Raw genomic sequence first — 26016 nt, 5'->3', positions numbered from 1 at the left:
GGGTCAGCATCAGGAAGGCAGCGAGGACGGGAGAGGAGGGTCAGCATCAGGAAGGCAGCGAGGATGGGAGAGGAGGGTCAGCATCAGGAAGGCAGCGAGGATGGGAGAGGAGAGGCCGATTCAGGCAGCAGGATCCATGGAGCTGTGGTTGGCCCAGAAGGGAGCCCTGGAGGAGAACTGGCTGTGCTGTGCCATGTGGGGCCAGGCTGGCCGGGACTTCACACCACAGCCTGGTGGATCCCCAGTGTGGGCTGCCCTGGGCAGGTGTGACCTGGCAGCATGGCTCTTTGCAGCCAGAGTGGGTCCCACAGAAACCAAAACGAGGCCATCCGCTGGTACAGTGTTCTCCAACATGAAGCAAGAATACAGTGGGGCACAGATGCCTGTACTGGCCGCAGCCGCAGCCTTGCATGGACCCACACTTCCACGTTGGAGAGGGGTTCCTCCAAGGTCCCGAGGGTCTCTCTTAAGGGGAAACTGGAAGAGGGAGACTTAAGGGGGCCACTATAGCTCATCCTTGCTGCTGGTCTTAGGGCTACATTCTTCCTTGACTGTCCCCCCAGTTCACTACCGCTTCTGCTGGGGTGTGATTTCCTGGCAGTCTGAGCCCTTCTCCAGACGCCACCTTGGTGGGGCCAGTGGCTCTCTGGGTCTCCAGCTGTGGGATGGCAGCCCCGTCTCCTGCCCACCAGGTCTCCTAGATATGAGGTGCATTTCGTGCCCACGAGGCAGCTGTGGCTCATTATTCAGCGTGTCAGCTGAGTATGTGCTGCTCTAGTGGCTGGGACTCCTGACCCTGCTGAGCTCAGAGCTGGGAGGATCAGCAGCAGAGACCCCCCTGGGAGGGACCGGAAGGGAGGCCTCTGCTCCCACCCTGGTTCCTGTATCCTGCATCCTTGTGCAGAGCGAAAGGGCTATCGTTGGGAATTGGCCTCGTCCTGGGGCTGGAGCCTGGGTCGGCGTGCACGTGTGCCATGTGCCAGCACCTCAGCTCCTGGGTTCTTTGCTGTGACACTAGTCTCTCAGGCTGGCTGGCACTTGGCAGTTGGGGAGCTCCCTTTGCTGCTGGGGAGAAAAACTCAGACCCACAGTCCGTCTGATTGCTCCACTGGGGTCAGCTGGCCAGCCAGGAGCCACGCTTGGACATTCTCCTCTTCCCCTCGTTGTGGGGTACCACGCAATGGCCACTGCTGTGACGCCTCCACTGGGGCGGGGGGCTCTAGGTCCTGCCTGCACTCAGCCCTGAGGTGCCCCTCCCGTCTCACTGCAGCCCTGCTGGGCTGTGCACCTTGCGCCTGGTAGGTGTGCTGGGTGGCTCTGACCACGTGGTCCCATGGTCCAGGACCCGGTTGCACATGAACCTTCTGCCACCCTGTTCAGAAGCCCCGGGGGCCATGTGGGGCTGGTGGCCTGGGTGTGGCACCTGCCTGTAGGCCAGAGAAGTTCCTGGAGGTGTGGGGGGCCTCGCTGCCTGCAGAACCCTGGAGGATGCCTGGCCTTGGGCTTCTCTCTCCACTGTGAGAAGTGCAGGTGCACAAGCTTGTCTGGCACTGGGATGGGGTTGCCTGGTACTCCCTGCTCGGACACCCTGAGGATTTCAGAGAGTTGGGCGGTGCCTCCTGGCTTCTCGCGCTCTCGGGGGTGTGTGTGTCTTAACACACTGACCACCAGCTTGTCCTACCTGGTCAGCATCCAGTTCCAGGTCTCTGGGACCTCATGCCCAGGCCGGAGAGCTGGCACAGCCTGGAGGCAAAGTGGCAAATGTGAGCTGTTGTCTGCTCCACGTGGACACGGAGTTTCCTGTAGTCTTTTCTGATTGGGATAGAGGTGCACTCATCTGGTCCGGGGCTCGGCACTCGTACCCGAGGCCGCAGGGTCTGTGCCCTGTCTTGCCCAGCAGTGTCGCCAGTGAGCCCAGGACTGACCAGCCCAGCCTGCAAAAGTCTGAGCTCAGTGACTCTGGCCCTGTCCTGGCAGGGAGGGCTCGCTTCGTAGATGGCGCTGGTCAGTCTTGTCATCCGCGTGGCCACAATCCCTCCCCGCACAAGGTGCTGGCACGGAGCCCCACAGGTGTACTCCCTCGACAGGCCCGGCTGTGGTCTGTGTTCCTCCAGCCCCCAAACCCTATCTTTTTTTTGAGATAGGGTCTCTCATTCTCACCCAGGCTGGAGCACAGTGGCATGATCAGAGCTCACTACAGCCTCAACCTCCCAGGCTCAAGCCATTCTCCCACCTCAGCCTCCCAAGTAGCTAGGACTGTAGGCGTGCATTACCATAAGCTTTTGTAGAGACGAAGTCTCACTACATTGCCCAGGTTGGCTGTGAACTCCTGGGCTCAGGGGATCCTCCTGCTCCTGCCCCCCAAAGTGTTGGGATAATTGTGAGCTACCAGGCCTGGCCCAATCCCTGTCTTTCACCTTTTTCTCTGGCCACCATCAGGCCAAAGGTTGCAGGCAGGTTCTTAGGAACAGGGCCTGGGGCACCTCCACCAGATTTCCCCACAAGCCCGGAATGCATCCCAGAAGGGTCTTGCAAGTGGGAGCTGCTCTCTGCCCCTTCCTCATGTGAGCCCCCCACAGTGGCCATGACAGGCCTGGCCCTTGGCAGGGTGGGGACTGAGCCCCAACTCCTGCTTCCTCCCAGTATTATGCGGAGTGTCACGGCGTCATCTACGTCATTGACTCCACCGACGAGGAGAGGCTGGCCGAGTCCAAGCAGGCGTTTGGTGAGTGCGGCCTGGCTGCTCTGGGAGGGGTGGATGGTGAGTGGGGGCAGGTCCAGCTTGGGCAGCTCTGTACCTGGGGCTGGCTCAGTGTCTGGTCAGAAGCGCTCCTGCCTCGTGGGCAATGCAGGGGCAGAGGGAGCAGCTGTCAGCGTCCATGCCTGTGGGCCCCAGGGCAGTCAGAGGCAGGAGGCTGGGTGTGAGGCGCTGCCTCTCCTGCCCTCCCCAGAGAAGGTGGTGACCAGCGAGGCGCTGTGCGGTGTCCCCATCTTGGTGCTGGCCAACAAGCAGGATGTGGAGGTGAGCCCCACCCCTGTCAACTGCAGCAGCTTCCTAAGCCCCCAGACTCCCCGATAGCAAGGGGAGCAGTGTGTGCACCCAGACACCCCAGGCCCAGTGACCACCCGGGGGCACAGTGCCATTCTCAAGGCCCGCCCTGCCCCCGGCAGCTTCCCAAGCCTGGTTCCTCTCCGGACCTGCTGCTGCCAGCCCTGGAGGTTCTCCCACCTCGGGGCAGATGCCCAGTAGGCCTCTTCCTGCCACGCAGGGCACCTCTCCCCTGAAGGGCGGCCGTGTCTCAGGAGCGTATGACTGAGCTGTGCCGAGACCCAGATGAAACTCAGAGCTCAAAGAAGTGATGCAGGGGCCCTGGTGGGAGTCAGCTGACCCTCACTTGTTCCTGCTACCCTTGGAGGTGGCATCTGTGCCAGCCCCACCCCCAGGGCAGCCCCTCAAGACCTCTCTGAGGTACTGCTGTCCCCTGGAGCACTGGCCACACTGAATTCTTGCTGTCCTCTTGGAGTGGCTTTCACAGAAGCAGTGCGGCATCCAGAGGGCCAGGGTGAATCTTTACTGCCCGTCTTCTCTGGGGTGGCTCTGTTGTCCCCAGCCTGTAGGGCTGGCCTCCCCCACAATCTCAGCAGACAAGAGGGTCACCTGGTATGGGGAGGGGTCTCCCCTCAGAGGAAAAGGGGAGGGGAGGGCTGCTCTTTTGAGGACTGGACAGGTGGTTGTGAGCAGAAGTCACCATGATTGCAGACTGCCCCCATCACTGACGCAGGGCTCCCCCCTCCCTCATCCCTGGCCATGTGGGCCCAACGCAGGGATCCCACCCCTCCATTATTCCCAGCCATGTGGGCCCCTGGGACCTGCCTCCACTGCTGCCCAGGAGGCCTCAACCCTCGGTGCCTCATGGTGTCCCCAGGAAGGGGATGGGGGTGGACTCCTTGGAGCTGTGTGGACGTCTAACGTTTGTCCCAGGCACTACCAGCCACGTTCAGCCTGGGGGTGAGCACAGGGTCCTCACCGCTGTGGCCTCTGTGGGAGACACTGGGACCCTTGTGGAGCTCTGCCTGTTTTCCTGGGGTGAAGGGCATACGCCCTTCTGAGAGTCCCGGGCCCACAGGCAGGACAGGGCAGACGTGGGGGCTGCTCCTCATGGCCTTGCCTCCCCTAGACGTGCCTCTCAATCCCTGACATCAAGACGGCCTTCAGCGACTGCACCAGCAAGATCGGCAGGCGGGATTGCCTGACCCAGGCCTGCTCGGCCCTCACGGGGTGAGTGGAGCTGCACCTGCAGGGGCTTTGGGGAGCAAGGCCGGCCCCCTCACACCCCCTGTCTTCACAGCAAAGGGGTGCGCGAGGGCATCGAGTGGATGGTGAAGTGTGTCGTGCGGAACGTGCACCGGCCGCCGCGGCAGAGAGACATCACGTAGGCGCGGCCGCGCTGCCGTCAGGACAGCTGGTCCCTGGTGCTGGAGGAGTGGCCTGTTGGCTCCCATGCTGCTGATCCGGGGGGGGGGTTTGCTTTGCTTTGGGGTTCTTCCACTTCCTTTGTTTTCTCGAAGACAAACTTTCCTCTACGTCTGGAAAAGTGTAGGCATCTGGAGGTTTTGGAGGGGAGTCTGGCCGCCCGGCTGGCGCCCTCTGGAGGCAGCCTTTCCATGGGGCACAGTGGTGGCCTTTCTGGGCCCTGTCTGGGGGGGTCTGAGGGAGACTTGGTTGGGAGTTGGGGCTCCAGTGCTCAGGCTGGCTTGGACTGCCTGGGGACAGCCCTGTGGGGCCTTTGGGAGATTCCGTGGCTGCATGTCCACCCCATCGAGGAGGAGGCCAGTCCGCCATGGCTGCCCTCTGGTTTGTGCCCCGTGACCCTGGAGGTGGTCTGGGGCTGATCTTGCCTTGAGGAAGACCCAGGCCACGTCCGCAAAGGCCAGCGGGGGCCCTGGATTCTGATGCAGCCTCGGGACGGAGCCGAGGAGGCCTGGGAGGGAAGACATACACTCCACACCTGGGCCTGGCTTCGCCTCATCCCAATCCCCTGGGAGGGAGCTGACCGAGCACCAAAAGCCGAGGGGGACTCTGCTGGGAGTGGCTGTTTTTGTGCCCCAGCCCTGCAAGTTGGGGAGTGTTTGTGAGGGTCCAGAGCCCTCTCCCAGCCAGGAGAGAACCTCCTGGAGGAGTTCTCTGGGGGGCCCTGTGCCAGTGCTGTGCTGGGCCTGCGTCCCCTGCTTGGGAGTGAGGCTGATCCTGGGGCCCTCCCTGCACACCCCCACTGGGCCTGCCGAGGGCTCTGTTCTTCCTCAGTGTGGCTGTGGGCAGGAGCCGCCTGCCCAGTGCTGCCCAGGGTGAGTGCAGAATAAAGACGGCAAGTGTGGTCCTGTCCGTCCCTTCCCTCCTGGAGTGCCGAGGCTTGGCTCCTGGCTGTTGGTGACGGGGTGGCACGGGGCTGGTGGGCAGGTGAGGGGCTCCCCAGGTGGGTCTGGAGCCTGGAGAGTCCAGACACTCCCTTCCTGCGGATGTGGGAAGGACGTGGGGGGCCTAGGAGGAGCTGCTGGGAAGGGCCATGAGTCAGGGTGGGGGTGGCGCGGCAGCTGCGGGGCTGTGACTCACGGGAGTCGGGCCCTGGAAGTCCCCATGGCGTCTCCAGGGGACCCTGTGTGTGTTTTGCAGGTTGGTTCCCAGGACCTAGGGGGTGGGGCCTCTAGCCACGGGAAACTGGCCACGCAGGGGAGTGTGGCCGGGGCAGGCCCCCAGTTGCTCTGGATGCATCTGAAGGCTTCAGAGCCTGCCCCAAAGGGGAAAAGCTGCACTTCCCAGGAAGCACGGGCGGCTGGGGGAGGCCTTTGGCAGGTCTCCTCTTGGGAAATCCCCCGTGAGTTGGGAGTGGGAGGAATTCAAAAGAGGGGGTTAGTGTGGGGCCCCGGCGACTGGGGCTGGCCTGAGCCCCGTCCTGTTCTTCGAGCAACGGTACCCTCCCAGGCCTTGACCTGAGCTTCGGGGCCCCCGCCACGTGCCACAGCCAACGGGAGGGTAGAGGAGGCACTCCCACTGATCCTCCCTGGGAGGGTCTGAGGTAGGGGAAGCCCCGGGCAACAGTTCTGATGGTGGCCTGAGGGATCTGGGCACACCGGGCGGCTCAGGTGTCCCCGGCTGCCCTCCCAGTAGCTGTGCAACTACAACCAGCTTTACGAAAAGGCTTTATAAAAAAGCTTTAAGAAACTTCATTTCTTCTATTAAAAAAAAAAGCTGCTTTTAGTGCAAGTGGGGTGCCAAGGATGTAGAATAAATAAGGGGGGCGAGGGGGCCGGGATCAGTGCCCAGGGAGGAAGCGCTCTCGGACGCTCCGCTCCAGCCCGGGCATCCTGGCCACGCGCAATGCCTGCAGCAGCCGCGCCAGAAGTGCCCCGTCCTGCGCCTCCAGGAGCTCCGTGAGCCGCTGATGCAGCTTCAGCCGCAAGGCTGCGCGGCCTGCCCTTGGTGTTGGACCCCAGCCCCCCTGGGCCTCAAGGGCCTGCAGCAGCCGCTGCAACCTCTTGATGGAGATATCCTGGAAAGCCACGAAGTCGATGACGGCACGCTTGCACTCCTCAGTTCCTGCAGTGGGTGGGGAGGCAGCAGTCCCCTCATTTCACCCGCAGATACTGGTGGGGGCCTGCTGGGTACCCTGTTTTCTGGGCCCCACCCAGGGGGTTTGCAGGAGAAAGAAATCCCTGTACAGTGACCCGTGCTGGAGAGGGCAGTGCAAGGGTGGGGACGGGAGAAGGGGCAGGAGCCTTCCATCAGCGTGGTGGAGCAACAGCATGGGGGCAGGAGTGGCCACTCGGAGCTTGGCTGGGAGAGGCAAGGGGGCCCAGGCAGGGTCTTAGGGCTCCTGGGCCACTGGAAGGGGCTGGTTGAGACCTGCAGATGGACCGAACCTGACTTGGTAACTGTGACTTCTCGGTGGCTAACATCGGGCCTCGGTTTCCCCATGTCACAGGAGGCAGCCACCTTCCTCTCGGACAGTTAGGAGGGTGCTGCCCACCTTCCCAGGGCTCCCCAGGGGAGGCTCTGCCCTGGCGCGGATCCTAATCCTCAGCCACCCCTGAGGGGGCAGACTTGGTGGGGATCTAGAGGAGGGACCCCTGATCCCTCAAATCCACTGTGGCCCCTCCCCCGAGGCCAGCTGGCATGCCTCAGGCTAGATGCACGTGCAGGGGCTGGAGTGAGGGCACAAGTGGGCCTGGCCTGCAGTGTGCTGCCCCCTCAGTCCTCTGGCTCACCTGGTACCCTGGTGCTGAGGGGGAAGGCAGTGCAGCTGGTGCACAGGGCATCGTGGGAGGAAGAGCCTGGCACGTTGAGGGCCAGGCCCAGGGCCGTGCAGTTACGGTGGGGCTGGCACTGCTCTGAGCTGGAGCTGCTGGCTGAGAAGGTGCCTGGGGGGCACGGCTGGCACTGCGTGTTCTGGCTGGGGGTGCCTGCAGCCGGGAGGGAAGAACAGGGTCAGGGGAACTGGTGTCCTAGCTCAGGGTGCAAGCCTGGGACCAGCAACCTGACCCCTGCCACACCTCTGACCACCACTCCTGGGGGCCCCTCCCCTCGCCCAGCTCTTACCTGGGGCCATCACGCCGGCGCCAGGTGGACACGATGCATGCTCCAGGCAGAAACCAGCGTGTGCGAAGAAGCCGGTGCGGCAGCGGCAGGCGCGGTTGTGGGTGGCGTGGCAAGGCCGTGCCTCCTCCTCGCGCTCCCCGCAGAGGACGTTGCAGTAGCGGCAGCGCTCCAGGTAGTTCCAGAACTGTGTGTAGTGGCGCGGAGGACATGGGCCACACGTTGTGGGGCTGTCTCGGCGGCAGGGCCGCTGCACAAAGGTGCCTGGGGGGCACTGGGCACACACCAGCCACTCCCCTGTCTCTGTGTCCCGCCAGGGGTAAGTGGGTGCCTCTGTCGCTCCACACATGGCCGGCACCAGCAGCAGGGCGGGCAGCGCCCACACCAGGCACAGCAGCAGCAGGCCTGGCCCCTCCAGCGCCCTCATGGTCCTTGCTGGAGCAGGGAGACCGTGGCTCAGCGCAGACACTGGATCCTGCTGTGCCTGACCAACATGCCGCCGGCGGCCTCTGCCCTCAGTCCGCCTGCGGAGGGACTGCCCAATCCCCAAGCCCATCCTGCTGCCGCCCTATATGGGCAGGGAGAGGGCTGGGCCAGCCTCACCACGCCCCATGGGAACTCCTCCCTCCCCAGGCAGCCCCCCTCACCCACCTGGTACCATCCCTCCCCAGAACTCAGTCCAAGGGTGGTTCTGTGAGGGGCCCCTCACCAGCCAGGGAACCGCCCTCCTCAGCACCTGGGGCAGCTCCTGACCCAGCAACCAGCCCAGGCAGCTGGTGTATTGGTGGATCTCCCCCCAGTTGCAGCTTGGCTGCAGCAGTGAGGATGAGGGCAGGGCTGAGCCCACTGTGGAGGAAGTGTCACAAGGCAGGCTACCAGGGGCCTGTGCCAACTCCCTGTCTCTCCTCGACTCCCACCACCAAACCCAGGCCACGAAGACACCGTCTGGGGCACTGCCAGCACTTTTATTAGAGAACCCTGTCGCCTGATGAAAAGTGGACACATGCCCACGGGGGTCTCCTCCTTCCTGGTGAGGGGCTCAGCTGGGATGCCCCTGTGGCACCGCTCACAGCAGGAGCCAGGGAAGTTCTGGGGAAGCACCTTCCCAGAGACCCACCCCAGACCCCAACGTAGCTCGGGGCTTCTCAGAGGGAGGCCCGGATCCGGTCCCAGGCAGGCAGGTATGGGCTGGCCTATTCTGTTGGGTGGCTCCTTGGCCCACCAGAGCTGGACAAGCAGGTGATCAAGCCACGTCAGGTGTGCTGAGGGCCACCGTGGACACTCACTGGGGCTCTGGCCAGAAGACCTGCGTGACACTCTGCTTCCTGGAGGCGGTGTGGCAGGATGGGCATGTCCTAGAGGCCTGTGAGACAACCGGCCCACTGGACACACCTGCCAGGCGTTGCCACCAGCCCACCACCTGGGGCTACACCCAGCAGGAACTGTAGTGGCCAGGCACCAACCTGAAGGTGCCGTTGCCAACAGGCCTGGCAGCGCTGGAAGTCACAGACAGGGCACTGGAAGGGCACCACATCCTCCGCCCCACAGCCCTGGCACACACAGCCTGCTGAGAGGGGCCCGCTCGGAGCTCCCGCAGCCTGCTGCCCAGCGAGGTCTCTCCCATGAGGCTCACCCCACTCAGATGCTGCAGGCCCGTGGGGAGGTCCTGGGGACTGGCTGGGCCCTGCAGCCTCACCGCCCGCCCCCACAGTCCCTGCTGGCCTCTGTCGAAGGAAGGTCGAGATCTTGCTCTGGGTCTTTCCAGGCTTCTCGGACTGTGAGGGGCCTGGAGACGGAGACTGAGTCTGAGGGGGGCCTGGGGCTTTGCTGCTCCCTCCCAGGGCTGCGTGCGGTTGGCGCGCTGTCAGGAGCAGCCAGGCCGGCGCCCTACCTGGCTGGGGAGCCCCGTGGGGGAGCACAGCAGGCTGGCGCCCTACCTGGTTGGGGAGCCCCGTGGGTGGGTACAGCAGGCATGGCAAGACCCTCCTCCTGGGGTCCTGGTGGCTCCATGCCCGGGTAGGGTCGGCCGGTCAGGTCTGTGCATGTCTGTGAGAAGCGCTGCTTGTGGTGTGGACGCACAAACATGCCGAACCCTGCGGGGAGCTTCACTCAGACCCGGCACGGCCCCCATCCTGCCCCCTGCCCCCACCCCACTGGCTGTTCCCACGCCCAGGCCACTTGCTCTGCAGCAGGGGGAAGTCCTCCGGCTTTGCAGTGGTCAGGGCGGCCAGCACGGCCAGCACCTTGTCGAGGTCATCGTCTTGCTTGTAGGCTGTCAGCGCTGCCAAGAGCTGGCTACAGCCTGCAGACCCCAGGGCCCTGCGGGCATCTGCCAGGTAGGCGCTCACGGCGCGCTGGCCCTGCTTCCCTGCTCTGGGCGCTCTGGACCCCTGCCGTGGGTGGCTGCCAGGGTCTCCTGGTGTGTGAGTAGCATGGCTCAGAGTGGCGCTGGGGTGGAGGGCTCAGAGTCCCACCACCCTGCCTGCCCTTCCTCCCACAAACTCTTGGAGAGCTGCTCAGGACAACTGTGGGGTACAGAACCGGGAGCAGCCCCCACCAGGAGATAGCTCCCCACAGGGGCAGCTCCACTGGCACCTCTGGTTCAAAGGCTCAGGCAACACTCAAGTGTTAGCCTCATCAAGCCACTGAGGAACCCACCAAGTCGCAGGCTGCACACAGTTCAGGACTCAGCTACCTGTGGGGGGTGGCCTGGGCGATAGGTGGGGCCTGCCCTGGTTCAGGTGCTCTTGGGGGTCCAGCTGCTGGGCTGCAGCCTTGGACACGGTCAGCTTGGGATCCGGCGCTGTCCTTCCTGATGAAGAGATGCAGAGCCACAAAGCTGGTCCCGAGCACCTGGAAAGTTCCCCGGGGGAGGGGGAAGGGCTGGCTGGGGAGGCCAGGCCTCACCCACCTCGGACCAGGGTGGGAAAACCCAGGCAGGCACACGCCCAGGTGCCAGGGGCAGCAGAGGAGACACCAACTGCTGGATGGGGGCTGGAACAGTGGCGGGCAGGCCAAAGCCCTGCTCAGGAGGTCAGAGCCCCAGGGTGGGTACCAAGCCCAGAAGGGGTCTGGGGTCTTCCCAACAGGTTAGGTTCCCCGCTGGGTGAACCCCGCACTGGGGGAACTCTATGGGGGCTGTTCGTTAACAAGCACGAACACAGACACTCCCACCTCCGGAGGCTTGGACTCCACCCCAGGCAAAGGCAGAAGTAGGGAGGACGGGAGGACGGGGGCCCAGGGGTCTTGGGTTCTCGGGGTCTCGGGGTCTAGGACCCTGGCGTGTGCAGTGGACTCCCCAGGGCTGTGCATGGGGGGCAGGGGACACGTGCGGCAGCTGGACAGGGGTCAGGGGCTGCATGGAGTTGCACAGGGTCTCCCCAACAAGTGATACTGCTGCTGGTTGGCGGGGGGTGGCCCCCATCACTCCCATACGGGAACAGAGAGGCAGGGCCCCAGGGATGCCCACCCCAACCAGCCCAGGACTCCAGTGCCTTCCACGGAGGAGTCTGAGGGTCCCACCCAAGGCCCCATTTACCAGTGGGGTCCAGGGCTGGCTGTGCCCGCTGCCTTCGGGGAATGCTGTGCTCGGGCCGATAGCCGCAGCCCTGTCCTGTCAGCTGGATACAGACCTCCTCAAACTGCTGCTTGTGGTGAGGCCGCACAAACTGGTAGAAGCCTGTAGAGGAAGGGGTGTCTGTTCCCATCTGCCCCCTTGTCTCTAGAGAACAGAGACAAACTTGGACCCAGATGACCCCCACCCCACACACGGCGGCAGCACTGCCCTCAGGATGGGCAGCCTCTGCAAGCCAGGGCACCTTGGAGCAGGCTGTGCTTCTTGGGGTCCTCAGCAAAGAGGGGGCCAAGACAGGCGGCCAGGGCGGCGAAGTCATCGGAACCCTTGTAGTCCTGCAGGGCCTGGGTGAAGGTGGCAAAGTTGGCTTGGCTCAGTTCCTGCTTCACAGCCACCATGAAGAGCTTGGCCCTGTCCGTCTGTGCGCCAGCCACGGGCTCCTCCTGCAGGACACAGGCCCGAGGCTCCATCAGGGCCAGCCTCATCATCTCGTCCCTGGGGCTGCAGAGCCTTCCTGGGAGCCACTGAGTGTTCCCTGGGACAGTGATTGCTGAGGGGGAGCTGCTGCCTGAGAAACTGGTTGGCTGGATGGACACGGAGGTGCTGCAGGAAGAAAGCTGCGGGGCCGGGCCTGTCTGGGTCACACAGTGAGAGGCTGGCAGGGAACCGAGGGCAGCGAATGGGCAAAGAGTAGACTGGCTCTCCCTCAAGCTGGGGGTCCTGCAGGGCCCGTCTCTCTCCTCCTCCCTAAAGCCCCCACCCCATAGCAGATGCAGCTGAGGCTCCCAGGATGGCAGCTCCCAGGGAGGGGCTCCCCAACAAGTGGTGCCCATCTCTCCACACACCCCAGACCAACACAGAAACATGGAAACCAAGGCAGGGCAGCCCAGGCACTCCCCACCCAAGCACCCCCACCCAGGCCCTCAACAGCCCAGGCCCCTCGGCAGCCCAGGCACTCCCCACCCAGGCCCCTCGGCAGCCCAGGCACTCCCCACCCAGGCCCCCAACAGCCCAGGCCCCTCGGCAGCCGCCCACTTCCTGATGGCACCAGCCCTGCCTGGGCACCACCCAGTTCTTCCCCGAAGCCAAGGGACATGGACAAAGGCTGCCACACTCGGGGCTTTCCAGCAGGCAGGGGGCTTCCTGGCTCCGACTATACTCGGCTCTTTCATCCAAGGCTGGGAATGGGCTGCGCCCCTGGCGTGAGGCAGGTGCACGTCCACACTTGAGGGAAATGCCAGGGCCAAACCCAGTGCTGCAGCCCCAAACCCAGCCTGCCCAAGGGTGGGGCCTGATCCCAGCTGCCCTTGAGCCCCTGGGCCGACAGCATCACAGCCGCCCTGGACATCAGCTCCCGGAGGTAACTTCCCTGGTCCCATCGGGCCCACATCCCAACTTGGCTGGGGGCACCCAGGGCCGGGTTCCCACACGTGTCTATGGTGGTCGGCACAGATGCAGGGACAGCTCACGCACCAGGTGGCTGACCAGCCGGATCTTCTTCCTCCCTCCTCGCGGCTCCTCTGCCGGCCTCTTCTCAGACAGGAGGGACAGGGTGGAGCAGCTGTGGGCCTGAGGAGGACACAGCTGTGGTTCCAACCACACACTCCAGGGCCCCAAAGCACCTGGGCCCACAGGAAGATGGCCCCAAGCAGCCCTGAGCAGTAGCCAAGACGAAGGTCGGGGGAGGGGGCACGGCACACCCTGGTGACGGTCCCACAACTTGGTCCCGTCCAAGTCACGCCAGCGGCTCATGAGGCTCACAGGTGGTGACACGTGAGAGCAGGTCCAGGAAGGACAGTCCGACCACAGCGAGGGGCTGGCAGGAAGGGGACACAGGAGCCGGTGCCTGTACCGGGGCTCACTCCGGGGAATCACTCCGGGGCTCAAAGGGCAGGACAGGCAGCAAGAGGGGAGTGGCTCCCGGCAGGAAGCAGGGAGAAAACTTCAGGTTGGGGCCGGGCGCGGTGGCTCACGCCTGTAATCCCAGCACTTTGGGAGGCCAAGACGGGCGGATCACGAGGTCAGGAGATTGAGACCATCCTGGCTAACACAGTGAAACCCCGTCTCTACTAAAAATACAAAAAACTAGCCGGGTGAGGTGGCGGCGCCTGTAGTCCCAGCTACTCGGGAGCCTGAGGCAGGAGAATGGCCTAGACCCGGGAGGCGGAGCTTGCAGTGAGCTGAGATCCGGCCACTGCACTCCAGCCCGGGCGACAGAGCGAGACTCCGTCTCAAAAAAAAAAAAGAAAGCCTCAGGCTGGCCCGAGAAATTATGGGCTTCTGGGGCAAAAGGCCCCAAGGAAGAAAGAACATGGGTCCCAACCGCAGCACATTCCTGGAGAAAGGCCAGCCTCAGGCACAGCCAGAGGCAGGGGCACCCGATCTTGAGTGCCCTGAGCCAAGCTGACCTGCCAGAGAATCAAAGTGATGTGGGGGCACCCGCTGAGAGCCAGGGCATGCACCACCTGGGAGCCAGCAGCCTGTGGGTGAGGCGAAGTGGAAGGCACACACATACCCAGGCAGCCAGGATCCCTCACCTGCCTGCCCGCCCGACAGGGGATTTACAGGGGTGTGTGGGGAGGTGCCGGAAGTCAGATGGGCGGGGTGGGGTTGGCCTCAGGAGACAGAGGGTCTGTGTCCATCCCAAGGCCCTGGAACTGTACCTGCTCCTCGCCAGGGCCCCCGGCCCGCTGTTCGCTGTGCTCCAGGGCAGCCAGCAGCCCCCTGGGCCTCAGCCGGGCAGGAACTGGCTCCTGCTCATACTCCACACACAGGCTACTCTCGGGGTCCCCGGCAGCTGGTGATCCTGCAGAGTACCCGAGTGCGCACTGAAGCCCACCGCGGGGCCCCAGCTGGGGGTCCCTGCCTGTGACGACGCCCCTCCTGAGGGAGGGTCCCAGCATTTGGGGGCCCCTGCCTGTGGGTGTCCTCCCTGCTATGAGGGGGAGTCCCAGCCTTGGGGGACGTCTTTGCTTGAGGCGTTCTCTGCCTGTAGGGGAGGGTTCCAGCCCGTGGGGACCCCACCCTAGGAGGGAGACACAGCCTTTGGAGGTGGGAGGAGCAGGGCATAAAGCCAGGTGAGCCGCCTCCGCCCTGGGCGCCTGGTGCCGCCCGCCCCGCTGCTTGCCGCACATGGCCCGCCCCAGTCCGCCCGCCCCGCCCACCCCACACTGCCCGTCCCGCACTGGCCATCTGCACCTGAGGACCTCTGCTTCAGGCTGGGGACATGCAGGTCCAGACTCTTAGCTTTCCTGGTGGAGAGGAGGGGGTCAGGCGACTTGTCCTCCCTGACAGCATCTTCTCCTTCACGCCAACTGGGTGCTGCAGCCCGGGGGGCCGGTGCTGGCATCTGCAGAACCACTGGGGGTGGGTGGGTCCATTTCTGGCTCCTCTGGGGACAACACCCTCATCCCCTCCCTGGGCAGAAACTCACAGTTCGCTCGGCAACACGGAAGAACTGGGCCACGTCTCGGATGACGTGGCCGAAGTTGTCGTACACCCTGACGTGGGGACGCACCCAGGAGGGCAGCTGGGCTCTGGCATCAGCAAAGGCGAACCTGGGGGGTGGCCACAGCCCTGCTGCCCTGCCCACGGCCGCTTCAGGGGTTCAGTTCACCCAAGTGAAGACCCTCATCTGCCGCAGGGGCCTCAGGCTGACCCCGAGTCGCCAGAGAAGCTCTGGGGGAGACGGGGCCTCATGTGGGGAAGGAGAGTCCAGGGGCCCAGTGGGATGTGGGCGTGTCCCCTGACGCCACACCTGCCCCCGGACTGCACACACCTGTGGTCACAGAGGAAGACAGCCCCGTAGTCCTGGCGGTGCCGGATCACTCGCCCAATGGCCTGGTTCACCGCCCTGGACGCCTGCTGCCGGTACCACTCCTGCCCAGAGAGGAACTGGAGGGCGAGGGGGCTCGGTCACAGGGGCTCCCTTGGTCACAGGGGGGCTCAGTCGCCAGACTGCCTTACCCCGGCCCCGCCCTGCTGTAACTCACCTGGCCCCCAGCCCCACCCTGGCCCTTCATCTCGTCCAGGAACTGCATCTTGAGGACAACCCGGGGGTCCATGCGGGGCGGGTACGGGAGGCCCGTGACGATCACACCACGGCCATTCGTGTCTGAGAAGTCCAGCCCCTCGCTGGCCTAGGGGACACACCAGGGAGCTGCCTGGGGCCATGGGGGCTCCTCTCCCCTGGCTGCCCATAACCAGCCCAGCCACCTTCCGAGGCTCCAACCCCAACCAGGGGTGGGAGGAAGCCCCATCTATGGGTCAGGACCCCACTTGGGGTCCACAGGTCCCAGACACCACCTCCAACTCTCGTGGCCAGGAACCTCCTGCATCCTGCCTGCCCCTGACCCAGAGCAGGGCAAGCTCCCAGCAGGGCCACCAGAGCTTTGCTCTTGTGGGACCCAAGGAGGGGACCAGGCAGCCCCCAAGGCCCAGAGTCAGCTGGGGAGCCCTGAGCACCCACCAGGGAACAGGCAACCGGGTCAGGACAGAGGGCCCCAGAGAGCTCACCTTGCCCCGGCATACCGCCAGGAAGGTGGCGCCGGTGGACCCTGGGGCAGCGACCCTTGCGTAGTAAGCACTGATGGTCTGGAGGGAAAGTTGGTCAGACTCAGCCTGGAGCCCACCCCGGCCCCTTCTTCCCCCATGAGGGAGACCCACATCTCATCCTCCAAGATGAAGGACTGTCCTAGCCAGGAAGGCCAACCGGGTTCTGGAAGCTTCTTCCTGGCATGGATCCCAGGCTGATCCCGCGCCTGCTCAGTGCTTCCCAGAAAACACGGGGAATCCCAGGGCCAGGGTGGCCGCCGGCTATAGCTACTCAGACAGGAGGACCACTGCTGTCCACACCCGCCCGGTGCTGGGGGCTTTGTAAGGTAAGAGGCAATACTCAGGGCCAGGAAGGAAACGCAGGAGCCCTGAAGAGGCAGCCGGGAGCCGCCAGAGCCCGTGGTCAGGGACGGTGGTCAGCCTCGAGGAAGCTGTGAGGGGCGGGGGAGGCACGAGGGGGCAGCAGACCCAGAGCCCCGGCCAAGTGCTGACCTCGGAGAAGCTGCCTTTGCTCCTGGGCTCCACAAACAGTGGCTTCAGTGCCTCCATCTTCCTGGCCAAGTCACGGGCCTGTGGGAGGAAGAGGCAGGGACGTGGCAGCCCTGGTTAGGCCGCTGATCCGATGAGGGCAGGAGCTGTGGCCGTTGCCTGCTTCCTGCTCCAGCCCTGCCCTCACCCACCCCACCCAGGACACGGGACATACCCGCCAGAACTCCAGGCTCTTCTCCATGACAGGATAGGAAGGGAAGAAGATCAACAGCCCGTAGGGCACCACGCGGGCGATGTTGCCTGGAAGTGCAAGAGCTGGGGTCAAAGGCCGGGGCGGGGCGTCTGCAGGGGTCCCTACCAGCTCTTGGGGGAAGGGGTCCAGGATCCAGGATGGGCACAGCTAGGGTGTGCCGGGCACTTACCCAGAGCCTTCCCCAGGGAGGACAAGCACTCCTCAGAAAACCTGCACAGAGCCGAGAGGCCACTGCTCAGGGCCTCAGGGCCTCAGGGCCCAGTACTCCCTGACCTCGCACCCCAGCAGGGCCCAGGGACAGGCCCTTACCGTCTGTCAAATGCAGAGCTCAGCTGGGCTCCATCGGGGCCTCTGGGGACGACCCCCACCCAGATCTGGTGCTTGTCGATGATGTGTGGGTTCTCCAGGCAGACCGGGAAAGGGCTGAGCGTGGCCGGAGGGACAGACAGCGGGGAAGGACACCAGCACCGCTTTAGCCCTTGAGGCCTGAGACCCCCAGTGAGGCCCAAGACCCCCAGCACCCCGGCTCATGGGGACCCCCAGCACTCCCACCCCACTAACGTCACAGGCGTCACCAGTGCTTAGGCCCCTGGCAGGGGTGGCCCGTACATCTGCATCTCCAGGGCAAAGGAGGACACCGGGGCCAGCGTGCCGCTGGTAAGGATGACGGAGCGGACGCCCTGGCGGACCAGCTCGCGCATGCTGTGGCCGGGACTGAAGCACCAGTAGCTCAACACCTTCCCTGTGGGGTGGAGGGGAGCGGGGGACACGGTGTGAGGACGGGACTGGGGGCCTGACCGCCTGCCTCTCTGCCCATCACCCTCTCACCCACTGGCATCAAGCAAGTGAGCCGCCCGCAGCCACCCAGGCCCAGCAAGTGAGCCGCCCGCAGCCACCCAGGCCCAGCATGCAGAAGTCAGAACAAAGGAGGCTGCCCTGAGTGTGAACAGTCTGCCAGCTGGGGTCCTCTCTGGGGGACTGGGGGTCCTGGGAGTAGGAGGCAGACCCCAGGCAGATGCTGGGGACACCTCCAGAGAGGTCAGCCCACTCCAACCCTAAACTTCTGCAGAAACTGTGACATGCGGCTCAGGGCAAGAAGCTCATCCCACCAAGAGAGCACGGGAAGCGCGCGCCAGCGTCCCGACATTCCATGGACGCGCAGAAGAGGAAGTGCGAGTTCCCCGCTCCGCCTGGAAGCCTCTGAGTGGCGTCAGCAAAAAACAAGGGCACCGGTTCAAAGGAAGTTCCTAGAAGTGCTTGACAGACTGACTGCAGCGGCCACGGCCTGGGGAGGAGACTGAGCCCGGGCACTGGACACCAGGAATTCAACATGGCACAAGCAGAACAACGCTGACTGTGACTCGGGGTCAGCAGGGACAAGGCACCTCTCCTAGCAAAGGTCACACCGCTTCCTGGGGCTGAGTGTGCCCTGCAATGGGGGAACTTCCCCCGACCTCCACCTCCAGGACCTCATTTCCTACAAACGCCCAACGCGGGGAGTGGCTGCTTCTCAGAAGTCAAGTGACCTCAGAGGTCAATGGAACAAAGAGATTCCAGGCCCTCAGGATCTGTGCGCCAGCTGCCTCAGGCACGCGCCGCCTCCCACAACCCCAAGTGCCTGAGGGGCACTGGTCCCCCCCCAGGATGGACGCTTCCTGCTGGGAGAGGCCTCGCCACGAGGCCATCACCGAGCCACCGAGCGGGGGTCACGCTGTGCAACCCTGACACCCTTCCAGCTCGGCCAGGCAGACCAACCACAGCAACCACGTGGGGGCTGCTTCAGCCAGGGCCACGTCGTGCCACCGCGGGCCGGACAGCAGCTGAGAAAGAACGTTCCAGAGAGGGACGAACCAAGCCCAGAGGCAAGGCCCCACTGGAGCACAAGAAGGGGCAGCAGCTCCCACAGCTGCCGCCATGAAGCCCCCCTTCGGACACCACATGGCCGGGTGGGGCCGGACACACTCCAAGAACCACAGGACTCTGGACAGGGAGCCAAGGGCCCGCTCACAGGCCCCACCCACACAGGCCCCCAGCAGCACTGACTCGAAGCCACCACAGAGCACAGGAAGCCAACAAGACATGCGGGGCCTCAGGGCCAAGCGCACCAGGGGCTTCGGACAGCAGGGCCAGTCGGGTCCCCTTCAGATGTGACCCTGAGGCTTGCCCCCGCCAGGCGCTGGGTGGAGGCAGCAGGGAAAGCTGTGCCTCGCTGTGGGGCTCCGTGCTGACGGCCTTGGCATGAACCAGTGTGTCCCAGCAGGAAGGCCTGGCTGGGCTGTGGCTCTGCCGCCACCAACCCAGTGACTCTGGGCAGGTCACGGTGCCATCAGGCCCTCTCCCGTGTCTCTCAGTAACTCCAGCCTTCAGAGGCACAGTGAGGAGAACGCTCTGGATTGGCCTGGACATGGAGAAGGTGGCCAGGCCCGGGGCGCAGGAGAACCACGGCTGGCCGTGTGCCTAGCCTGTGGCGTGCTGGTGCCCAGCACCACACCTGGGCGGGCAGGCGGGGAGAGTGTGCGCCCAGGTCTGTACCTCGCTTTCTGGCTGCAGTGGTGCTCCAGGCATCAGACCGCTGAGCCGTCCTCCGGTGACCAGCATCAGGATGGATGTGCACCTGGAGGGGACAGGACCAGGAGGGTGGAGACCCCGCCCATGTCCTGGGGGCAGCCCCTGACCTTTCAGGACCGCAGAACCCCCAGCCCCACCTGCCTCCTGGAGGTGGCCCCTACCTTATAGGACTGTAAGGCCCCCAGTCCTGCTGGGGAACCACGGCTGCCCTCGGAGGGGTCCACACTAAACACAATCTGAAAGGCAGAGGAAGTGCAGTCCCGTGAGGAGACTGAGGCTAGAGCCCGGAGCCCTGGAGGCCACCTGACCTTCTGCGGCATCAGCCCCACACACGGGAGGTCACAGGACACCCAGGGGTCATCCGTTCACCGGCCCCTGCCATCATGCGGCCCCAGGCCGATGGACAGGAGCTGGCACCTGCCTGACCCTTTCTCCTCCTGGAGGGACCCCCAGTGAGCTCTCTGTCCCCCTACGCAGGCCATCTCCGTGCACTGGAACTGCGTGCAGCAGCCCGAGGGGCCTCTCCTCCCACCAACTGGCCCAGCCCTCCTCTCTGTGCCCCTAAGGGTCCCAAATTAATCTAGAAATTCAACATGGCCTAGTGCAGTGGCTCACGCCTGTAATCCCAGCAGTCCGGGAGGCCGAGAGGGGCGGATCGCCCAAACCCAGGAGTTCGAGAGCAGCCTGGGGGACATGGTGCAACCCCGGGTTCTCCACCAAAAAAACACAAAAACTAGCTGGGCGTGGTGGCCCATGCCGTGGTTCCAGCTAGCTGGGGGACTGAGCTGAGCCGGGCGTGGTGGCCCATGCCGTGGTCCCAGCTACCTGGGGGGCTGAGCTGAGAGGATCCCCTGAGCCCAGGAGGTTGAGGCTGCAGTGAGCTGTGATGGTCCCACTGCACTCCAGACTGGGCAACAGAAAGACACTGACTCAAAAACACAGGAATTCCACACATTCCAGTCAAAATCACAGCAAGATTTTTAAAGGAAGCAGACAGGCTGACTCCAACATGCATCATGGAGAAAACATCAGGGCAGGTTTAAAAAGAACAAGAGGCCAGGCACGGTGGCTCACACCTGTAATCCCAGCACTCTGGGAGGCAGAGGTGAGAGGATCACCTGAGATCAGGAGTTCGAGACCAGCCTGGCCAACACGGCAAAACCCCGTCTCTACTAAAAATATGAAAATTAGCTGAGCGTGGTGGCAGGCGCCTGTAATCCCAGCTACTCAGGAGGCTGAGGCAGGAGAATCATTTGAACCCAGGAGGCGGAGGTTACAGTTAGCCGAGATCGCACCACTGCAGTCCACTCTGGGCGACAAGAGCGAAACTCCATCTCAAAAACAAACAAAAAAAGAAATTGGTTCTGGCCGACACCAAGACTTACGACAAAACCACCATGAACAAAACCGTGAGGAAAACAGTGTGGCAGGTGCCCAGCGGAGTCCGGAGAAGCCGAGCCACTCGGTCAGCACACGGAACCACCGGTGTGGTGTGCTGGGAAAAATCCAGAGAGTCTGCCTTTCACACCCCCACAGGTGACGCCGGAAGGCGCGGAGGCCCCAACACAAAGCTCCGCTACCCTACAGTGCAGTTTGGAGAACACACAAGACCTAGTTTAGCATCTTGGTCGGGAGGCACAAGCTCAGGACAAAAATCTGATGACAAGAAAACATCTGTTCACCAAACCTGTCATGAAAATGGAAAAAATGACCAGCACGAGACCAGGAGAGAACATGCTGGCACGTGTTCCTCAGATCTTACAGAGAACCCTGCAAATCAACGGCAAAGGGACGATGCCTGCACTAGGGAAAGAGCGCGTGATGACCGTTCTGGAAAAAGAGCCGAAAATGGCCAGAACAGGAACGCGAAGCCCCCAACAGGCTCAGCAGAGCGGCCACGTCAGCCAAGCCGCCGTCAGAGCCCTGGAGACGGACGAAGCCACAGACTTGAGGGAGTTCTGGGAACATCAAGAAGCCGGAATCGGCCGGGTGCGGTGGCTCAAGCCTGTAATCCCAGCACTTTGGGAGGCCGAGACGGGCGGATCACGAGGTCAGGAGATCGAGACTATCCTGGCTAACACAGTGAAATCCCGTCTCTACTAAAAAAATACAAAAAACTAGCCGGGCGAGGTGGCAGGTGCCTGTAGTCCCAGCTACTCAGGAGGCTGAGGCAGGAGAATGGCGGGAACCCGGGAGGCGGAGCTTGCAGTGAGCTGAGATCCGGCCACTGCACTCCAGCCTGGGTGATAGAGCAAGACTCTGTCTCAACAAAAAAAAAAAAAAAAAAAAAAAAAGAAGCCGGAATCGTTCACAGAAATGCGGAGAAGCTGAACTAGAGAACACCGGGGGCAGCCACCGGCGGGGACACAGATCGGCAGCGTGCATGGACTGGGCATGTGTGCACGTGCCTGGGTATGCACAGAAGGAGAGAAACTTCCTTCCATTCCTTCCTTCCTTCCCAGCCATTTTCACTGTCAAGACAGCTAAATACAGGGCCTTGCATTTTACCAAAGCATTTGGCCCACAGGGATGGAAACAACAGAACAAATTCACCGAGACACCAGTGGCTGCCACGTGCGGGGCTGAGGCTGCCTCAGGAAACAGCTTCCCTCAAAAAGCCCTCTGCTGGGCAGGCCTGGACGCTCTTCCCTGTCATCCCAGCGCTTGGGAGGCCAAGGTGGGCAGACTGCCTGAGCCCAGGACTTTGAGACCAGCCTGGGCAACATGGCAAGACCCATCTCTACAAAAAAGTTTTAAAAATTAGCTGAGCGTGGTGGTGCACGCCAAGACCCCATCTCCACAAAAAAGTTTTAAAAATTAGCCGGGCGTGGCGGTGCACGCCTGTGTTCCCAGCTACTCAGGTGGCTGAGGCAAGAGGATGGCTTGGGCCCAGGAGGCTGAGGCTGCAGTGAGCTGGTGACAAGGCCCTGCACTCCCACTGGGGTGACAGAGCAAGACCCTGTCTCAAAAAAACACCACCACAAACCCCCCTGTGCCTCAGCCCCAGGGCAGCTCAGGCAGAGAAGGAAGGGTACCCACTAGTCTCACAGGGGCCCAGCGGTGACTGGCTCCCCAGTACGGGCCAGCACTGCCCAGAGTTTGCCTTCAGCTAAGCTCTACCTCCCCAGCACACAGCCTGGCCCTGCCCGGAGTTGTCTCCAACTGAACTATGCATACCACATCCTCTTCCTGGGGCCACTAGCCCCACTCTAGCCCCACTCTGTCCCCAGGGTCACCTGTGCCTCAGGGCTGCAAGTCCAGCCCAGCACCAGCCCTATGAGCAGCGCCCACACCTGCAGGGACTCAGGAGCAGCCGAGGGTGAACACGGTGCGCAGCCCCCAGGGTTGGGAGGAGCTGAGTCATCTGCCAGCGGCTACTTAGAGCAGCAGCCAAAGGAAATTCCAAACCAATGGTGTGAGCAGGATTTGGTTCCAGAGTGTGGAGACTTCTCCATAATGGAGCCTGGGAAGCCACATTCCAGGGAGGGGCAGGCCCGGGCCAGCTCACACCTGCCCTCCAGGCCCTGGGCTGCAGGGCTGCCTCGATGGCCATCTGCTGCAGGTGCTTTGCAGTGACCCATCAGGACACGGAAGCAGGTCTGCCTGGCAGGTGCACAGCCTCCTGCTTGAAGAGCCAACCACGCTCCAGGCGGGACAGCAAAGCAGCCCTTGGCAGGCAGGAACCAGAGAGAGAGGGGTCTGGCCCTGGGATGCCCACCGTGCCTTTGGGGAGGAGCTGGGAGACAAGGCAGTGCCGTCTTTCTAGCCCCAGCTGCCACACAGAGAGGACACAGGCTGTGGCGTCACTGGCCGCAGAGAAGGCCACGGTGGAGGTAGGGCTGAGCCTGGGCCCCACCACCTGCTGTGCCCACCCCACCTGCTGTGCCCACCCCACCTGGTCCATGCCCAGGTGTCGCCCCCGCTCAGAGCCACATCTGTGAAGAAGGCAGTGCCTGGTCGTCCTGGGGCCTGCAGCTCCACGCCCAGGAGCATGCACAGAGCACCGCACCACGTGCACAGGCCGACCATACATTCCAGAGTTCTTCTGTGGCCTCCCCCAGCTCGAGCACCCCCCAACCCAGGCGGACACTCGTGAAGTTGTCACAGAGCTGGGCAGCCCCACCTAACCCTGCCATGATCTCGTGTGGCCAGGAGGTTCAGTGTGGGCAGCACAGAGGCGGCCTCACATGGCTCCACACAGCCACCTGTGCCTCGGTTTCCCCAAGGACTGACGGCCTCCCAGTCAGGGACTTGGGGGTCTGCTTCTAAAAAATGCACCGAGGCCCAGGAGAGGCAAGTGTGTGCCCAGAGCACCCAAAAATGGGGCTTGCCCTCCACAAACCGCACAGGCACCCCTGCATCAGGGAAAGCAGGTGCTGCCATAGGCACAGAGCCAGGAGCAACCTCACATGCGAGGGAACAGGCATCGCAGGGCAAGACGGGGCCAAGGAGAAGGGGGCCAGGGCCGCACCCCCCATCCTGGGCTCGCAGGGACAGCCCCGCCGGCAACCTGCAGAGTCCCTGTTCGTCTGTCCCTGGAGAAGCTGTTCAGGAAGCTGCGTGTGTCCAGAGCTCTTCATCTGCGTGCAGCTGGGGCTGCCAGGCGTGGGTCCCCCCTGGCCTGAGGGCCCGGACAGGGCAGGAGCGGCTCCCTGGCCCCCACTCCCCTTCACGTCCTCCCCCACCAGCGTCACCCTGGGCATGTACCACCAGACCTCGTCCTCCCCCATCCCCGCGGGAGGTCCACTGTGGGTTTGGGTCACAGGAAAGGAGCCAAGGGTTTGCCAATCGGAAACAGGTGGTGTGGGGGCTGTTCTCCCACCCCCACGTCTAGAATCAGTAACTAATACAGCAGAAGAAGGCACCCGCCCGGCTTCCATCAGGGAAGGAGACGCCAGAGGAGCAGGCCCCACCTGGATGATGTCCGCCAGCTTCTGCAGTCCGGCCGTGTTGGTGAACACTCCAGCACCTGGGGAGGCAGCATGCTGGGCGCTGACACCCACACTGCAGGCAGGGGAAGCCCCGACCCCAGCCCCGGCCCTTCCAGCCATAAGCCAGCTCAGCCCGACTGCCAAGCTCCATCTCCTGCCCAACAGGGGGGCCCAGGGTGGAGCGCAGTGTCCACTCAGGGCGGGCAGCTCGCCTGCCCTTCCCAGCAGCCAGGAGAGAAGCCAGGCAGGGACAGAGTCTCCAAGGGGGTCAGTGGAACTTGAAAAGAGGCTCTGTGGTCACCTAAGGTTTGAAGCAGCAAGAGCCACCCTCCCCAGCACCTGGGAGCACAGCAGAGACCCCGCTGGGCCCGGCATCTCAAACCAGAGCAGCCCATGGGGACACTGCCTCTGGGCAAAGCCTCTGGACCCCACAGCTCTGAGAAGTAGAACTCGGGGTGTGTGGAGAAGCCAGAGGCCCCACAACCCAGCCAGGGCCTTGGGCTGCTCTTCCTTAAAAGGGGAATAATGGGATGAGTCTGCAGGACGAAGCCGCCAGCTGCAGAACTGGGACAGGCTCTACGGCAGGGGGCAACCAGCACTAACGCCTCGACGCCCCGATCAGAAGGTGAGGTTCTGTGAGCCTGTTCCTGCTGACGGCCAGGTGATGGCCAGGGGAGCCCTGACTGCCAGGATGGAGGCCTGCTGCACCCCCTACGCCACGTTTGCCCACACAAAAGACCCCGCCCCGGCACTCACGGCCAGCCAGGTGCTGGATGATCTGGTCCAGCGAGTCCAGGATGCAGCCCTTCGTCTGAAACGTGATCTGGGCTTCAGCAAACAGCTCAAAGATGTAGCTGCCGAGGAGAATAAGGCAGGCTCGAGCCTTGTAGGGGACCAGGCTACAGCTTTGGGAACGGAGAATAAGGCAGGCTCGAGCCTGGCAGGGGACCAGGCTGCAGCTTTGGGAACGGAGAATAAGGCAGGCTCGAGCCTGGCAGGGGTATCAGGCTGCTTGAGGATGTAGCTGCCGAGAAGGCAGGCTTGAGCCTGGACGGGGAACAGGCTGCAGCTTTGGGAATTGAAGGCAACAACTGCGGAAGTTTCCTTCCCTCGGAAACAAACTGAGCCCTCCAGGGGACGCCAGCATTGGGGGTGAGAGGCCTCTGCCCTCAGGAGCCTCCAGGTGGGAAGAGAAGGCCTGGCCAGCATGAGAACAGCACCAAGGAAAAGAAGCCTCAGGGCAGAGGCCGTCATCAGAGGGGAGAGATGGGGTCACCGGGGGGCCGTCAGGGGCTTCTGGGAGGCAGTGGCTCTGGGCAGAGTCCCCAAAGCCTTGGAAAGTGACAGTGATGGTGGCAGAAGCTACAGGAGGGGCCCCTGGGGGTGCAGGGTGGCTGAGGAGCCACGCCAGAGCCTTGAGCATTACACTGAGGACACTGGCTCCACCTGGAAGCAGTTGGGAGTCCCCACAAGATCAGCGCTCAGGCAGAACGCGCTCGCCTCAGCGGCTGTGCACTCAGTAGAGCCCCCACACAGGCCCCAGTCCTGACTCCTCATCTGCCTGCAGGACGGACGACAAACCCTGCTGCCCTGGCTGTGGAGAAGACAGGAGACCCACGGAGCCTTCAGAATGTTCTGGGCCTCCCAGAGTCCAAAAGAGGTGGTGGCTGGGACACTCATCGTCCTAACAAGAAGGTCTCGTTCTAACAAGCAACTGCTCAAACAAGGGACTGGACCAGAGTCCAGGGAAAGGCCTGGAGGAGGAGAAACTAGGAAACCCAGTGGCCCCGCGGGGGTGCGTGTGCTGTTCCGTGGGTGCGTGTGCTGTTCCGTGGGTGCGTGTGTGCTGTTCTGTGGGTGCGTGTGCTGTTCTGTGGGGACATGGGTGCTGTTCCGTGGGTGTGTGTGTGCTGTTCCGTGGGGGCGTGGGTGCTGTTCCATGGGGGTGTGGGTGCTGTTCCGTGGGTGCGTGTGCTGTTCCGTGGGTGTGCGTGTGCTGTTCCGTGGGGGCGTGGGTGCTGTTCCGTGGGGGCGTGGGTGCTGTTCCGTGGGTGTG

General features: G+C 63.4%; 3 protein-coding genes across 9 annotated transcripts in view; 1 reads left to right on the top strand and 2 right to left on the bottom strand.

The window, feature by feature from the left end:
* The window catches only part of ARFRP1 (ADP ribosylation factor related protein 1), a 9795-nt gene extending 3570 nt beyond the window's left edge, over positions 1-6225 (top strand). For all 5 annotated transcript variants that reach the window (XM_023183300.2, XM_023183299.2, XM_023183301.2 and 2 more), the window contains 4 exons: positions 2644-2725; positions 2952-3022; positions 4179-4279; positions 4350-6225. In XM_023183300.2, coding sequence (XP_023039068.1) covers positions 2644-2725; positions 2952-3022; positions 4179-4279; positions 4350-4437 — 342 coding nt within the window. In that variant the 3' untranslated portion in view covers positions 4438-6225. The remainder of the gene's footprint in view (positions 1-2643; positions 2726-2951; positions 3023-4178; positions 4280-4349) is intronic.
* On the bottom strand, positions 6186-8381 carry TNFRSF6B (TNF receptor superfamily member 6b). 2 transcript variants are annotated; one of them, XM_023183293.3, is made up of 4 exons: positions 8301-8381; positions 7595-8026; positions 7264-7458; positions 6186-6595 (listed from the first exon to the last, which is right to left on the bottom strand). In XM_023183293.3, exons 2-4 carry the CDS (start codon positions 8016-8018, stop codon positions 6312-6314), a joined length of 903 nt encoding a protein of 300 aa, XP_023039061.1. In that variant the 5' UTR covers positions 8019-8026; positions 8301-8381; the 3' UTR covers positions 6186-6311. The 2 variants fall into 2 exon arrangements, with proteins under 2 accessions (XP_023039061.1, XP_023039060.1); XM_023183292.2 differs by lacking the exon at positions 8301-8381 and having other exon boundaries at positions 6191-6595; positions 7595-8203.
* Positions 8382-8530: 149 nt separating this feature from the next.
* Positions 8531-26016, bottom strand: part of RTEL1 (regulator of telomere elongation helicase 1) — a 17926-nt gene continuing 440 nt past the window's right edge. Inside the window, exons 3-25 of one of the 2 annotated variants that reach the window (XM_026447243.1) lie at positions 24717-24814; positions 23943-23998; positions 19191-19265; positions 18994-19075; positions 17071-17203; positions 16771-16884; positions 16631-16692; positions 16423-16508; positions 16212-16289; positions 15681-15758; positions 15158-15304; positions 14944-15059; positions 14599-14722; positions 14364-14514; positions 13829-13971; positions 12639-12734; positions 11410-11608; positions 11130-11270; positions 10287-10403; positions 9774-10007; positions 9529-9684; positions 9055-9377; positions 8531-8954 (exon numbers count right to left, since the gene is read on the bottom strand). In XM_026447243.1, coding sequence (XP_026303028.1) covers positions 8874-8954; positions 9055-9377; positions 9529-9684; positions 9774-10007; positions 10287-10403; positions 11130-11270; positions 11410-11608; positions 12639-12734; positions 13829-13971; positions 14364-14514; positions 14599-14722; positions 14944-15059; positions 15158-15304; positions 15681-15758; positions 16212-16289; positions 16423-16508; positions 16631-16692; positions 16771-16884; positions 17071-17203; positions 18994-19075; positions 19191-19265; positions 23943-23998; positions 24717-24814 — 2890 coding nt within the window. In that variant the 3' untranslated portion in view covers positions 8531-8873. Of the gene's footprint in view, positions 8955-9054; positions 9378-9528; positions 9685-9773; positions 10008-10286; positions 10404-11129; positions 11271-11409; positions 11609-12638; positions 12735-13828; positions 13972-14363; positions 14515-14598; positions 14723-14943; positions 15060-15157; positions 15305-15680; positions 15759-16211; positions 16290-16422; positions 16509-16630; positions 16693-16770; positions 16885-17070; positions 17204-18993; positions 19076-19190; positions 19266-22322; positions 23999-24716; positions 24815-26016 lie in introns of those variants that run through there. The other variant, XM_023183288.2, reaches the window with a different exon arrangement.

Source organism: Piliocolobus tephrosceles, chromosome 20 (genome assembly GCF_002776525.5).
Source record: "Piliocolobus tephrosceles isolate RC106 chromosome 20, ASM277652v3, whole genome shotgun sequence".
Lineage (NCBI taxonomy): Eukaryota > Metazoa > Chordata > Mammalia > Primates > Cercopithecidae > Piliocolobus > Piliocolobus tephrosceles.
This window is presented reverse-complemented; position numbering and strand designations above follow the sequence as displayed.

What these genes read in the sequence shown, in the direction of transcription:
- TNFRSF6B (XM_023183292.2), bottom strand. Translation starts at nt 8,147, where the DNA reads ATGGGCTTGGGGATTGGGCAGTCCCTCCGCAGGCGGACTGAGGGCAGA. An exon ending in CGCCGGCGTGATGGCCCCAG is followed by an intron (nt 7,459 to 7,594) that starts GTAAGAGCTGGG and finishes TCCCGGCTGCAG; the next exon opens with GCACCCCCAGCCAGAACACG. An exon ending in CCTCAGCACCAGGGTACCAG is followed by an intron (nt 6,596 to 7,263) that starts GTGAGCCAGAGG and finishes CACCCACTGCAG; the next exon opens with GAACTGAGGAGTGCAAGCGT.